Source organism: Muntiacus reevesi, chromosome 9, assembly GCF_963930625.1.
Source record: "Muntiacus reevesi chromosome 9, mMunRee1.1, whole genome shotgun sequence".
NCBI lineage: Eukaryota > Metazoa > Chordata > Mammalia > Artiodactyla > Cervidae > Muntiacus > Muntiacus reevesi.
Window position 1 is genome coordinate 82,856,114 of NC_089257.1, and position 13,159 is coordinate 82,869,272.

The 13,159-nt window shown below is 38.5% G+C and overlaps 1 protein-coding gene across 2 annotated transcripts in view; it reads right to left on the bottom strand.

Annotated features, from left to right (window-relative positions):
* The window catches only part of TRPC6 (transient receptor potential cation channel subfamily C member 6), a 143,344-nt gene that overhangs the window by 43,778 nt on the left and 86,407 nt on the right, over positions 1-13,159 (bottom strand). For both annotated transcript variants that reach the window (XM_065944154.1, XM_065944153.1), the window contains exon 2: positions 7,791-8,565. In XM_065944154.1, the coding sequence (XP_065800226.1) occupies positions 7,791-8,565 (775 nt within the window). The remainder of the gene's footprint in view (positions 1-7,790; positions 8,566-13,159) is intronic.

Below are 13,159 nucleotides of genomic sequence, written 5' to 3' on the forward strand. Positions count from 1 at the left end.
GTGCTTCAGGGGCTGAGGGCTCTCGGGTTACAAACCGCTGCACTTAACTTCCCTCCCTAACTATTGACTGGCCTTCGATCTAAAGTTTTGCCAGAATGGATTTTCTTTGCCCATCTATTTAAACTGATAGGAAAGTCAAAGACAAGAACAGACTCATACACTTTACTGCATTTGTTCATGTACTGGCCTCTCTTCAGTAGACTGTGGATCCCAAAAACCTGGGGAAAATTCAGAAAGAGATAGGAAATACCAGACCACCTGACCTGCCTCCTGAGAAACCTGTATGCAGGTCAAGAAACAACAGTTAGAACTGGACATGGAACAATGGAACAGTTCAAAATTGAGAAAGGAATACCACAAGGCTGTGTATTGTCACCCTGCTTATGTAACATATGCAGAACACATCATGTGAAATGCTGGGCTGGATGAAGCACAAGCTGGAATCAAGATTGTTAGGAGAAATATCACTAACCTCAGATATGCAGATGACAGTACCCTAATGGCAGAAAGTAAAGAGGAACTAAAGAGCCTCCTGATGAAGGTGACAGAGGAAGAGTGAAAAAGCTGGTTTAAACTCAATATTCAGAAAACAAAGATCATGGCATCCAGTACCATCATTTCATGGCAAACAAATGGGGAAAAAATGGAAACAGTGACAGACTTTATTTTCTTGGGCTCCAAAATCACTGCAGACAGTGACTGAAGCCATGAAATTAAAAGATGCTTGCTCCTTGGAAGGAAAGTTATGACGAACTTAGTAAAACTCACTCGCTCATGTCCGACTTTTTGAGACCCCATGGACTATACAGTTCATGGAATTACTCAGGTCAGAATACTGGAGTGGGTAGCCTATCCCTTCTCCAGCAGATCTTCCTGACCAAGGAATCGAACTGGGGTCTCCTGCATCACAGGTGGATTCTTTACTAACTGAGCTATCAAAAGCGTATTAAAAAGCAGAGACATTACTTTGCTGACAAAGGTCCGTCTAGTCAAAGTTATGGTTTATCCAGTAGTCATGTATGGATGTGAGAGTCAGACCATAAAGAAGCCTGAGAACCGCAGAATTAATGCTTTTGAACCGTGGTGTTGGAGAAGACTCTTGAGAATCCCTTGGACTGCAAGGAGATCCAACCAGTCCATCCTAAAGGAAATCAACCCTGAATATTCACTGGAAGAACTGATGCTGAAGCTGAAGCTCCAATACTTTGGCCACCTGATGCAAAGAGCCGACTCACTGGAAAAGACCCTGATGCAGAGAAAGACTGAGGCCAGGAGCAGAAGGGGGCGACAGAGGATGAGATAATTAGATGGCATCACCAACTCAGTGGATACGAGTTTGGACAAACTGCTGGAGATAGTGAAGGACAGGGAAGTCTGGCGTGCTGCAGTCCATGGGATTACAAAGAGATGGACACAGCTGAGCAACTGAAGAACAACAATGATCCTACAGGGCTTCCCAGGGGGTGCTAGTGGTAAAGAATTTACCTGCAATGCAGGAGACCCTGGGCTGAGGAGATCCCCTGGAGGAGGGCATGGCAGCCCATGCCAGTTTTCTTGCCTGGAGAGTCCCATGGACAGAGGAGCCTCAGTCCACAGGGCCACAAAGAGTCGGACAAGACTGAGCAGAAGCACAAGACGTATGACAATTCTTCAGAACAATGCCAGGCATTTTTGAACATTTTGAATGCCAGAACATAGCAACAGTTTAAAAGCAAACACAGTAGTGTCTTCCCTTTTGTCTAAGTCAATGGCAGAGGCATCTGGAGAGCCAAGTGCCTGTTTAGATACACAGCCCCAGGAAGACAGGCAGGATTTGGTGAAGCTTCAGAAAAATCTATTTATCCAGAATGATAAGGAAGAGGGAAATCCCTGACATTTATACAGAAGGTAATCTTAGGGTAATTAAAGGAAACATTGTTAGCACAAACAATCTAAAATGTAAATAGGCTTAAAAAGTGTTCTGAGACATAGGTACATTCTGAGACAGTAAAGGGAAGTTCAAAATTTGGAAGAATGCATTTGCTAAAAAACTGGTACTGATCCTTTTGTCTTTATGACGATTCTTAATCTTGAGTCAAGGAGAGAAGGGAGGAGTTATACTCTCCTTTCTCAGTATCAAAAACAGTCAAAATTCTGAGTGTATATTGCCAAAATGAGGCTTAGCCCAAGTTTAACTTAAGGTGACTGAGGTCTCTTTCTACCAAAGCAAAAAGTTATTGATAAAAACAGTATATAAAGATTGAACTTGAATGGATGAAAGTTTTAAACCTGGCTTCTCCCCCATTGACTGTGAAGACCTGCAGTCTCTCAGGTCTATTGTTTTTTTTCTCTTCCTGAGGTTCCATCTAATTGTTAGATTTCTCTGCTGTGCTCTGGCTATCACCTCTGCATAGATCCATCTTCAGACCTGATGATACTGGTAATGAGTGCAATCTGTTCTGTTCAGAAGGGTCAAAATGCCAGACTACAGTTGCCTCAGGAACTCAGTTGCACCTCCTCTGTCCGCTTTTGTTAAACGACTATGGGTTAATACAGAAAAGGAGAATTTAGCTTAGAGAAGCTATATATTGGAGTTTGCAATCTTTGCGATCGTTCTCATCTCTAACTCCCATAAAATAGATTAGTTGCCTTCAAACAGAGAAATATGAAGACTTTTCAAGGGGCCAGAGAACACTGATAGTTTTAAGAGAAATAATTTCTAGATCCTCAACTTTCCTGTAACTAATTTTCTTGAGAACAGATCATTTATCCCTTTACAAAAATTCCTCACTCTCACTCACCCCTGCAGCAAACAATGGAAATTCCCCTTTAATAATTTATCCAGGTACCAAAGACCCTCAGGGGTTTCCTGTTATTTCCTTTCCTTAATATACATTTCCAATGAAGAGGAAGCTTAATGAAAGGAGTACAACATGCCAGTTCATGTTGGGATGTTCTGAATTTAGATGAATTTTAATGTACTTTGCCTCTTCATTCTTCAATAGCTGTCAAAGAATGCATCCTTCTTAAATGAGAGGACAATAAAGAAGACATCAGTAGGGAATACTGAATACAAAATTCACTACTTCATGTTATTTAAATTAAGTGATTATTTAAAATTATTCTTTTTAAAAATTTTATTGAAGTACAGTTGATTTACAACGTTAGTTTCAAGTGTACAGCAAAGGAAATCAATCATACGTGTACATGAACCTACTTGTTTTAGATTCTTTTTCCATATAGGCCATTACAGAGTACTGAGCAGAGTTCCCTGTGCTACACAGTACGTTCTTATTAGCTGTCTGTTTATATATAATAGAGCGTATATGTCGATCCCAGTCTCCCAATTTATCCCCTTCACCCTGATAACCGTAAGTTTATCTTCTACATCTGTGACTCTGTTTCTGTTTTGTAAACAAGTTTATTTTACCCTTATTTAAAACCATTCTTAGTACTCATCTTTTGGATGTATCATTAACTTAAAAGAAAGACATCACAAATGTGCAAGGCAGAAAAGTTTAGTCAGGATGAGTCTTTTTACTGTGACTTGGAATGGTTTCCAGGACTCAAAATTTTCATAGGCTATTGGCTAAAGCACAAGGATAAAACTTTTACGTGATTTGTTTCAGATCAGTGTGGGTAATTCAGTAAGGCAGTTATCAAATCATATCAAGAAATAATTTATCCCAAATATAGTCTACTATCTTTTAATTATATTCCATAAAATCTTTAATAATTTACATATTCCTTAACAAAAACTAAAACAATATGCTGGCTGACAAATCAGGTTATTTTAACAGGTTATAAGTTTTTCTTTCATTAAATACATAACAAAAGTATGGATATGACTTTTTCCTTTAAAATTCATTTCCAATAGGAAATGTGTCATATATTTAAAATTTATTTTTTGGAATTTGTGTATGTTATTTTGAACAATTATGTTCAATTTATGTAGTTTTGATCAAATATACTTCTAATAAGTATAATGGTAAGTATTTCCAGAATATTTTAAATACCTAGAGCCTAATGATAACAGAAAGTAAAACAAATTCTTAAAAATTCTTATAAACATACACATTACATAAGTGTTATGCAATATATATACATATATAATAGGTGATCTATAAAGGACTTTACAATAAAAAGCTATTACATTAGAAATCACATTTGTGGAGGAAAATGGACTAGAATACAAGTTTAAAGAGAAAAGGAAAGATGTAACTGTTATAAATATTAAAGAGGAGGTTGTTTGCTTATTTTGAAAATAGGTGATGGTATTACAAAATCATAACACTTAAAGGTCCCTACATACATCTGAAGCAGCCATTTAAGATATCTATTTTTAAATGTTAATATTTAGGCCATGCAGAAATTATACTTTTTAAAATTATTTAAACTTAAAGTAAATAAATTTAGATGCCAACTTTAAAATGTACTCATGAGCACAGAATTTTTCAAATGTTTTTCAGGTGAAAAGGAAGCAAAAGAATTTGAAGACCATGAGCAGAGAGGATTGCCTGTTGCCAGTACAATATTTCAGGTCCCTGTGAGGTATCTCAGATCCTGCAATCTTTGGTCCCTGAGACTCTAAGGGGCTTGACTACTAAAAATAAGACTGGAAGGATACATGTTGGCGTGTTGCAGTATCAAAATTAGAAATGATTTTTAAATTTTTCTTCATGCTTAAATTACTATTTTTTAACATGATCATGTAAGTTGACCTTTGAACAAAGCAGAGGCAAGGAGAACCAGTACTCTATTGAGTGAAAACTGCATATAACTCTCCAGAGGGCCCTTGGTATCCACTGTTCCACATCCATGGATTCAACCAGTCCAGGCTTGTGTGGTACTGTAGTGCATATTTAGTGAAAATAATCCACATTTAAGTGAACCCATATACTTCAAACTTGTGCTGTTCAAGGGTCAACTATATTCTTTTAAAATAAGAAAAGAGAAGTTATTCTTGAAGGACAGAGCACCAGATTTAGCAAATCTCACCAGAGACACCAAGCCCTTTTGGGTCCCATCCTGTTGTAAACTGAGGCTGTGCTGCTGTAGCAGGTTTAGCATCATCACACCAGTGCGCGTGGTTGGACGATAGCTTTCCCTGAGTTTACACACGCGAGTCGTGTGGCTCATTGTCACATGAGGCTGTCCTTGCCTCTACGGGTCAACAGAGTCTGGGAGAATAAAATCATTGTTCTAGAGCATCCTGTCTGGTGACAAAGAAAACATTATGCTTTCTCGTTTTGTATTTGCCAAAGGCTTTTAAAAACAGCCAAGAACTGGCCTTTCTCCTTGTGTAATACAAGGATTTGGAAAGTCAAATTTCTAATTAGAAAAGCCGTTGAATTGTCAAGTTCTAGGACATACTTTTAAAGACATTTTTAAAACTGCTACCCTCTTTTAACAGTAAACTTTAATCCTTGAGGATGATTTTTTAAAGATATTAAGAATGACATATTATTAAAGAGATTTGTGTTTTCAGAGAGAGTTACCTTTTCTTTGCCATTAACCCTTCACAGAGGTAGGGCATTAAGCAAAGGGTGAGCCTGATTAGAGGCTAAAGGTGTGGACCTACAAAGAGAACGCAGGGATGGAGGGAAAGTGCCTGATCCATATACCTCACACCTAGGTGTGCAGAAACAGTGTGCGGTTAATAAATAAAGGAATACACTGATCTCTAATTTATCATAAACCTAAAGAAGCCTTCACATTTTGTAATGCATTTAGGGACAATGAAAAACTCACACTCTGATTAGATGTGATTCTTTCACCTTTGGCCCACCAGCCCACCCCTCAGTCCACAAGGTCATGTCTTATTTTACAGTTACTTCACACAGGTCTTTGCTCTTCTATTAAATTATAAGTTAATTGAGGGTAGGGTTATTAACTGAACTGTCTTTGTGCTGTACGATATCTCCATCCTCATTCTTGACTCTCCCCAGTACAATATTTGCTACAACCATGGGCTCAGAAGATGTAAGCAAGTGAATGAATGAATGAAGAATGGTTTACAGTATTGTGTAAACAAAGATTCAATTAGAGAAACAGAAATCGTAAAACCTAAGCAGTAAAGTTTCATAAAAATTAAGTATAAATTTTAAGATCATATTAATCAGATTTCCAAGACAGCATAGTCCCCTGCATCCTTGAGTCCTGGGAGCACAGTGAGAAGTAGGAAAGAATGAGACATTGTTGGAAGAGATCGTCTGCTTGTCCTGCATCCTCAGCTGCCAGGGAGCTAGAGGAAAAGCACATCCTCCGCGCTGGGGGCCATCGGAAGGCTTCAGTCGGGGTGACCTGCCCCCTCACCTGGACAGATAGGGCCCGGGGGAGACACGTGCTAGCCTGGGGTTTGCGGTGCTGCTTCAGTGACAGAGGCACCAAGAAACTGCACAGGAGAGACCCCAAGGTACGGGACAGAGAGACGTGCCTTCTCACAGCACACAGGACAGAGAGGGTGAAACCAGTGTTTATCTTTGTGTAGTACTTACTATATTTGACGAATCAGACCTGATTCCAAGCAGTATACAGCTGAGTAAAGAAGAAAAGCCCACCCTAAAGAGTGACATACAGCGGAACACGATGCGCACTGTAAGAAAGGTCAGATAACCTGTGGAGGAAATTTAAAGGGGTGCATGTGTGAGTGTGTGACCTCAGACTAGGAATCGGAACTTTCACCCTCTTCAAACGAAGCACAAACCACGCAGACAATGGCAAGGTCTGACACCGTGTCTCCCCGCTTACCTCTTGTTTAGAGATCGCTCCAAGTTCCCTTGAGGCAGGAACAGAGACACCGACATGGAGGAAGGACATGTGGACTCAGGGCGGGAAGGGAAGCGTGGGGTGAGTTGAGAGAGCGGGACTGACGTGTACGCACTACCTCGTGTATATGTCAGATACGAAACAGGTAGCTGGGGGATCTCATCACTGCACAGCGAGCTCATCTCAGTGCTCTGTGATGACCTGGAGGGGTGCGACCAAGGGGCAGGAGGAGGATTCCCAAGGGAGGGGGCTTGTGTGTGTGTGTGTGTGTGTGTGTGTGTATGGCCGATTCACTGTTGTACAGCAGAAACGAATACATCGTAAAGCAACTGTATTGGACTACTTCTCCCGAATCTACAAGCTTTTGTCTTGGCTGTTACCTTGGCCTAAACTATCTTCTCCTTCATTCTCTGCCTTCAAATATGCTACTTATTCTGCCATATGCAGCTGAAATACCATTTTTCACGTAACTTCTCCGACATCTAATCTGAATTAAATACTACTTTCTCTGAACTGCTACAGCACACTGCTTATAGCCCTATCTAGTAGTTTCATTTCTCTTTATACCATATATACGCATGCATGTGTCTGTCTCTCAAGTCAAACTATGACTTCCTTTATCTTATTCCTCTTTCTGACCTCAACAGTAGCTATCACCATGATCTGAATATAGAAACAGAGTTTCACAGGAGACAGAACCTCGGTTTTAGAGTCTGCATCCCTGGGTTCTAATCCTGGCTCTGTCATTTCACCAGCTGTGGATCTTGGGCCTTACTTAACCTTTCTATTCCTCCATTTCTGCATCTGAAAAGGAGCTAAGATCTTCCCAAGGTTGTAATAGGTATCAGACATAATAAATGTAAAATGTCTAGTTCATAGTAGATCATCTCCAAATAGTAGTAACCACAACTTTTACTCTATGTAATAAAGAACTTGTTGAATCAAACATATAAAATTGTCCACAATCTATGAGACCTCACAGAGTGTGAGTACATAGTGGAAGCTTATAAATTCTCCTTGACTTTGACTTGTTAAAAACCTACCTTGAACTCCTTCTCTATGTTGGCCAGCACTGCCAGCTCATTGCTAAGCTCTAAAGCCGTCATGACTGGATCTTCGCTAGACAATGACAGGTAAGCTGGACTCGCCAGGCCCTTGTAGGCATTAATTCTAGATCTGGAGTGGCTGAAGGAGTCATGCTTCTGTTTCTGGTTGCATTCACTGCACTTGCAGAAATAGTCATGAGGCCGTTCGATCCGAGCACCCTTCCGCAAGAGGGTGTGCACAATTTCATATTCCTGGCAGTGGGCAGCCAGAATGATTGGGGTCACATCATGGGAGAACCGTGTCCCGTCTTCATCATATGCATAAAAATCATCTTGTTGGAGTTCAGACTGACTCGGGCTGGTTGCTAACCGCTTGCCTTCAGCAAAAGCTGGGTGGCTGAGAATGGCTTCCACAATCCGAACATAACCTTTACTAATGGCTAAAAGCAAGGCATCCCCAACACGAGAGAGATTTTCTTTCTTGAGAAGAAGTTCTGTAATTTCCAGATGCTCATTAGCCACTGCTAGCTGCAGGGCATTCTGGCCCATGTAATCCACACAATTGACGTTGAGTGAAAGGCATTCTTCCAACATCTTCCTTACCACTGGGATATTGCCATACTCAGCTGCATCTAGAAAGCGTTCCTCCTCAATAGACAGGCTTGTTGAGTGGTCATTAAACATGTACGCTGGTCCTCGGTTAGCTAACCGTCTCCCCTTCTCACGGAGAACTGTCTGCCGCCGGTGGGTCAGTCTGTTGTCGGTGCCCCGGCTGTAATAAGATAGAAAGATTGTGAACAAATTACATTAAGAGCATCTTAGTGGGTCAGATGACCTGCCATTCATCTAATGCAGTCCTCAAGTGTATTAGATGTTGTCCCATCATCTCTAGACCAACTATAATACAAATGAAGACACATTTATTTGTTAATGGATTCCAAGAATTTCTCTTTTTAGAAAGTCAAGCACGTTGCAGATTTAAATATTTTAATTTGCGTGAAGGTTCATGCAGTTCCCATAATCTCTCTGTGCTCTGCACATACAAATTAATATGTGCTTTTCATTTACAGGTGGGATAGATAAAGAGAGACCAAAATGTTGCCATTATGACATAGTATGTGAAAATATAAAAAATAAGTAGGAAAATAACAAATCGACTCAAGTCAACATATATTTATTGAGTCCCTCCTATGCCAGGGTCAGGCATTATATAAGGTCTGGAAAAAGCAAAGGTGAAAACAAAATAAAGAAAGTTTCTGTCCTTATAAATCTCATAGTCCAAAGGGAGAAATGGACAATTAGTGCCTTACCTTGTTATTAGCTGTTTAATTGTCATGATAAACCTACCGCAGGGGCATCTAGTCTACCTTCCTAGAGAAAGTGATGTGCTGAAAATGGAAGCATAGAAGAAGTCAAGTGTGACAGTGTATTTGGGGAAAGTGGGACAAGGTCAGGTACAGCTAGGGAGCTTCCTCCAGCACAGGGATCAATTAAATGCCACGGTGAGGGTTTCATTGACAGGGAAAATAAGTGGGTTGGACTCTGCTAGGCATTATTCTAAAAATCACTGGAAACCTGAAAAGCTGTGATCCAGGTGTTAAGTGGGAAGGAAAGAGTATGAGAGAGTGTGAGAGTGGGACAAGGTCAGGTACAGCTAGGGAGCTTCCTCCAGCACAGGGATCAATTAAATGCCATGGTGAGGGTTTCATTGACAGGGAAAATAAATGGGTTGGACTCTGCTAGGCATTATTCTAAAAATCACTGGAAACCTGAAAAGCTGTGATCCAGGTGTTAAGCGGGAAGGATCAAAAGGGTGGCCAGCCTTCAATGTTGACTTTCACTCTGTGATCAGAAAAAGCAATTCTCCCTCTGAAGGAAATGCTACAATGGGGAGGTTTTTTTTTTTTTTTTTCCCTAGTGATTCACAACTTCATGTCTTAAGGTCTTTTTGAGCTTGAAGCTGTGTCACTATCACTAACTGGAAATCCAACAAGAATAAGTTCCTGCAGAATATGAAAGAGCCAGGTTATGGGGGAGTATGAAATGAAGAAAAGTGTGACTGATGATTGATGTCACAGATCTTTATAAATGTTCCAAAAGTCATCCTCCTTCAAAGACTGTCACAAACTTCCCTGTATGAAGAGATTTAAATAGACCCAAAGACCCCATAAGCCATCTTCCTCTTCTATGGGGCCAAGCCTAGAAAACCTAACTTTCTTTCCAAACTAACCCTTGTCCATCTTGATACCAAAGTTCCAGGCAATGTTGACCATGGCAGTATGATGCCCCAAGGAGTTAGCAAAATGTCTGCAACTCAGAAATAGGTTGTGGCTGTCCAAGGAGCTTGAAGAATGTTCTGCCATATTCACAAATTTTTTTCAGAAATTTTTGTTCAACAGTGTAACCATTCACAGCCTCTTTAGAGCTAACCAAGCAGTTTTACTGAAAAGATAGCTATGTAAAATTTTTTAAAATGATGTTGAGGCCATAGCCAAACATGCTATGATACTAGTAATCTTTTAAAATTTTTAATTGGAGGATAATTGCTTTACAATGTTGCATTGGTTTCTGCCATGCAATACTGTGAATCACCTAAAAGTATACATATATCCCCTCCCTCTAGAACCTCCCTTTCACCTCTCCATAATTTTTAAGATAGATCTTTAAGTAATGTATATATAGCTTTTATTAAGTACTATAATAAGGGAATTATTTATACATCTATCTTTCTTTCTATAGCTATTGTTTTGTTTCCAATCCCATTTTAAACTCCATCCTAGTCATGCATGTGCATGCTGAAAGACTTGAAAAGCTTGTTACAGAAAGCAACAGTCCCTTATTCTTCATTTTCTCCACATCCTGATATTTAGAGGAAATACATTTCAACTATTTTAGTTGATTATTTTATAATTTAAATCCTTGCATTCATATAACTTGGTAATATTGCTATTTCTTAATTTTCCAGATTTGGTATTACCTACAGACTTCCCATTGTGAAAGTTGAGTATTTAGGTCACTTTCACAATCTCCCACCCTATGTTCACACCCTTCTTGTGCGGGCGCACACAGACATACACACACACACACCATGCTTTTTTGATGGTGGCCATTCTGATGTCTTGAGATGATATCTCACTGTAGTTTGATTTGCATTTCTCTAATAATTAGTGATACTGAGTATTTTTTCATGTATTTGTTGACCATCTATATGTCTTCTTTGGAGAAATGCCTATTAAGATCTTCTGCCCATTTTTTGATTTGGTTGTTTGTTTTTCTGATATTGAGCTACATGAGTTATTTGTATATTTTGGAGATTAATCCTTTGTCAGTTGCTTCATTTGCAAATATTTTCTCCCATTCTGAGGGTTGTCTTTTCATCTTGTTTATGGTTTTCTTTGCTATGCAAAAGCTTTTAAGTTTAATGAGGTCCTATTTGTTTATTTTTGTTTTTATTTTCATTACTCTAGAAGATGGGTCCAAAAAAAAAAAAAATCTTGCTTCAATTTTGGCCAGATGCTGTAAAACTCTTAGAAGAAAACATAAACAGAACACTCTTTGATATTTTTGATTCTTGTCTACAGGGTCCTTTGTTTCTGGAACTCCTTCTCTTTGAATGTTGGTAATTCTGGAATATTCTTCATTTTCTTCTTTTTTCTCTCCTATTTTCCAATTATTTATCTTTTTGTACAATACTCTGAGATATCTCTTAAACTTTAATATATCTTTTGAAAATTTTTCCTCTGCTATTACTTTTTTAATTTGCAAGGACATCTTTTATTCTTCACATTTAAAGAAAAATAATACCTTTTTCTGCTTTTGAAAACACAGTATCTTATCTAATTCTGGGGACATCAGTGATAAAGATTCTAACACAGATCAGAACACTTCAGGGAATTTATTCCTACTCTTTTTTTATGCTTATTTTTATATTTCTATTTTATGTTTGTTTTATACTTTATATTAAAGTTTTGCCTTAAGTAACTAGTGATCATTAGTTGATATTATTTTCAATTTTTTAAAAGTAAATATTACTTCTAATGTCTTTTCAAAGAGAATGTAATTTTCTCTTACAAGAATTAGCCAGAATCTAATGCTGATTTTGGTAAAAGGTGATTCTTGACTTAGAGGTGAATTTCTAGAAGAGTAGAATTATTTCTGAGTTAACAGAATGGAAGAAGTGAAAGAGACAAGAGGTCACCAAGATCTGTTGCATGAGCAACCATCCATCATCTTCCTTCTGAAATCCTGAGCCCTCTTCCCTTTTTTCTGTCACTTTTCTGGCTTCTAATAACCTCTTTAGCCTTTCACTTCCTCTCTTATCTTCTGTATATATTACTTTCCATAGATTCTGCTGTAGATAGGAGGAAGCTCAAAAATCAGGGGAGGGGAGACATCTCCTGAACATGATTAACACTCTGAGAAAGAAAAACTGTAAAATTAAAGGAGAAAAGAGCTAGGACCAGGGGATTTATAGAAGTGAGATTAAATTACTAGGAGTGAAAGAAAGGTTTTTGTGTAACTAAAAAATAAAAAGACACAGAATTGACACAAAACAGTATCAAGGACCAAAAGGCCAAGAACCAAGCCTCTTTCTTGTTCTTTTTCTTCCATAAAATCAGCAGAAATAATTATTCCAATCTATTTTACAGAATTACTTCTAGGCTCAATTGAAATTATGAATGTGGAAAGCATTTAAATGGAAATGTTCAAGTTCTAATAATATTGTTTGCTTTTCCACTTGATGTCCACGTGATATTTTAGGCTATTCTTATAACTATCAAGAGTGATTTAATCTACATAATCTGGGAACAAGTTGTCACCTAAGAGTACCTGAGATTTATTTATTTATTAAATTAATTTATTTATTTTAATTGGAGGATAATTGCAATATTCTGGTGGTTTTTGCCATACATCAACATGAATCGACCACAGGTATATATGTGTCTCCCTCATCCTGAACCCCCTCCCACATCCCTCCCCTCTGGGTTGTCCCAGAGCACTGGCTTTGGGTGCCCTGCTTCATGCATTGAATTACACTGAGGTAGAATAAGCCTGAGTTGTGACACCTTTCATTCTAAATTAACAATTTATGACTTTAATGTCATTAATTTGAATAATGGCAAGTTCTATCCTGGCAAGCCACTAAGGATATAACCTTCTAAACTATTATGACTTTCATACTTATAACTTTCATCCTTCTCAAGAACAGCAAAGACAGTTCCAGAGTAAATGATTTTCCAGTTTTAAAGCTCTCCTGTCTCTATCACAAATTTTAATCATATGCAGTGACATAGATTTCAGATATGTTTTTATAAAAAGGCTTGGATCATCATCATTTCCTTAGCACTCTGCCACAGGAGAGCCAG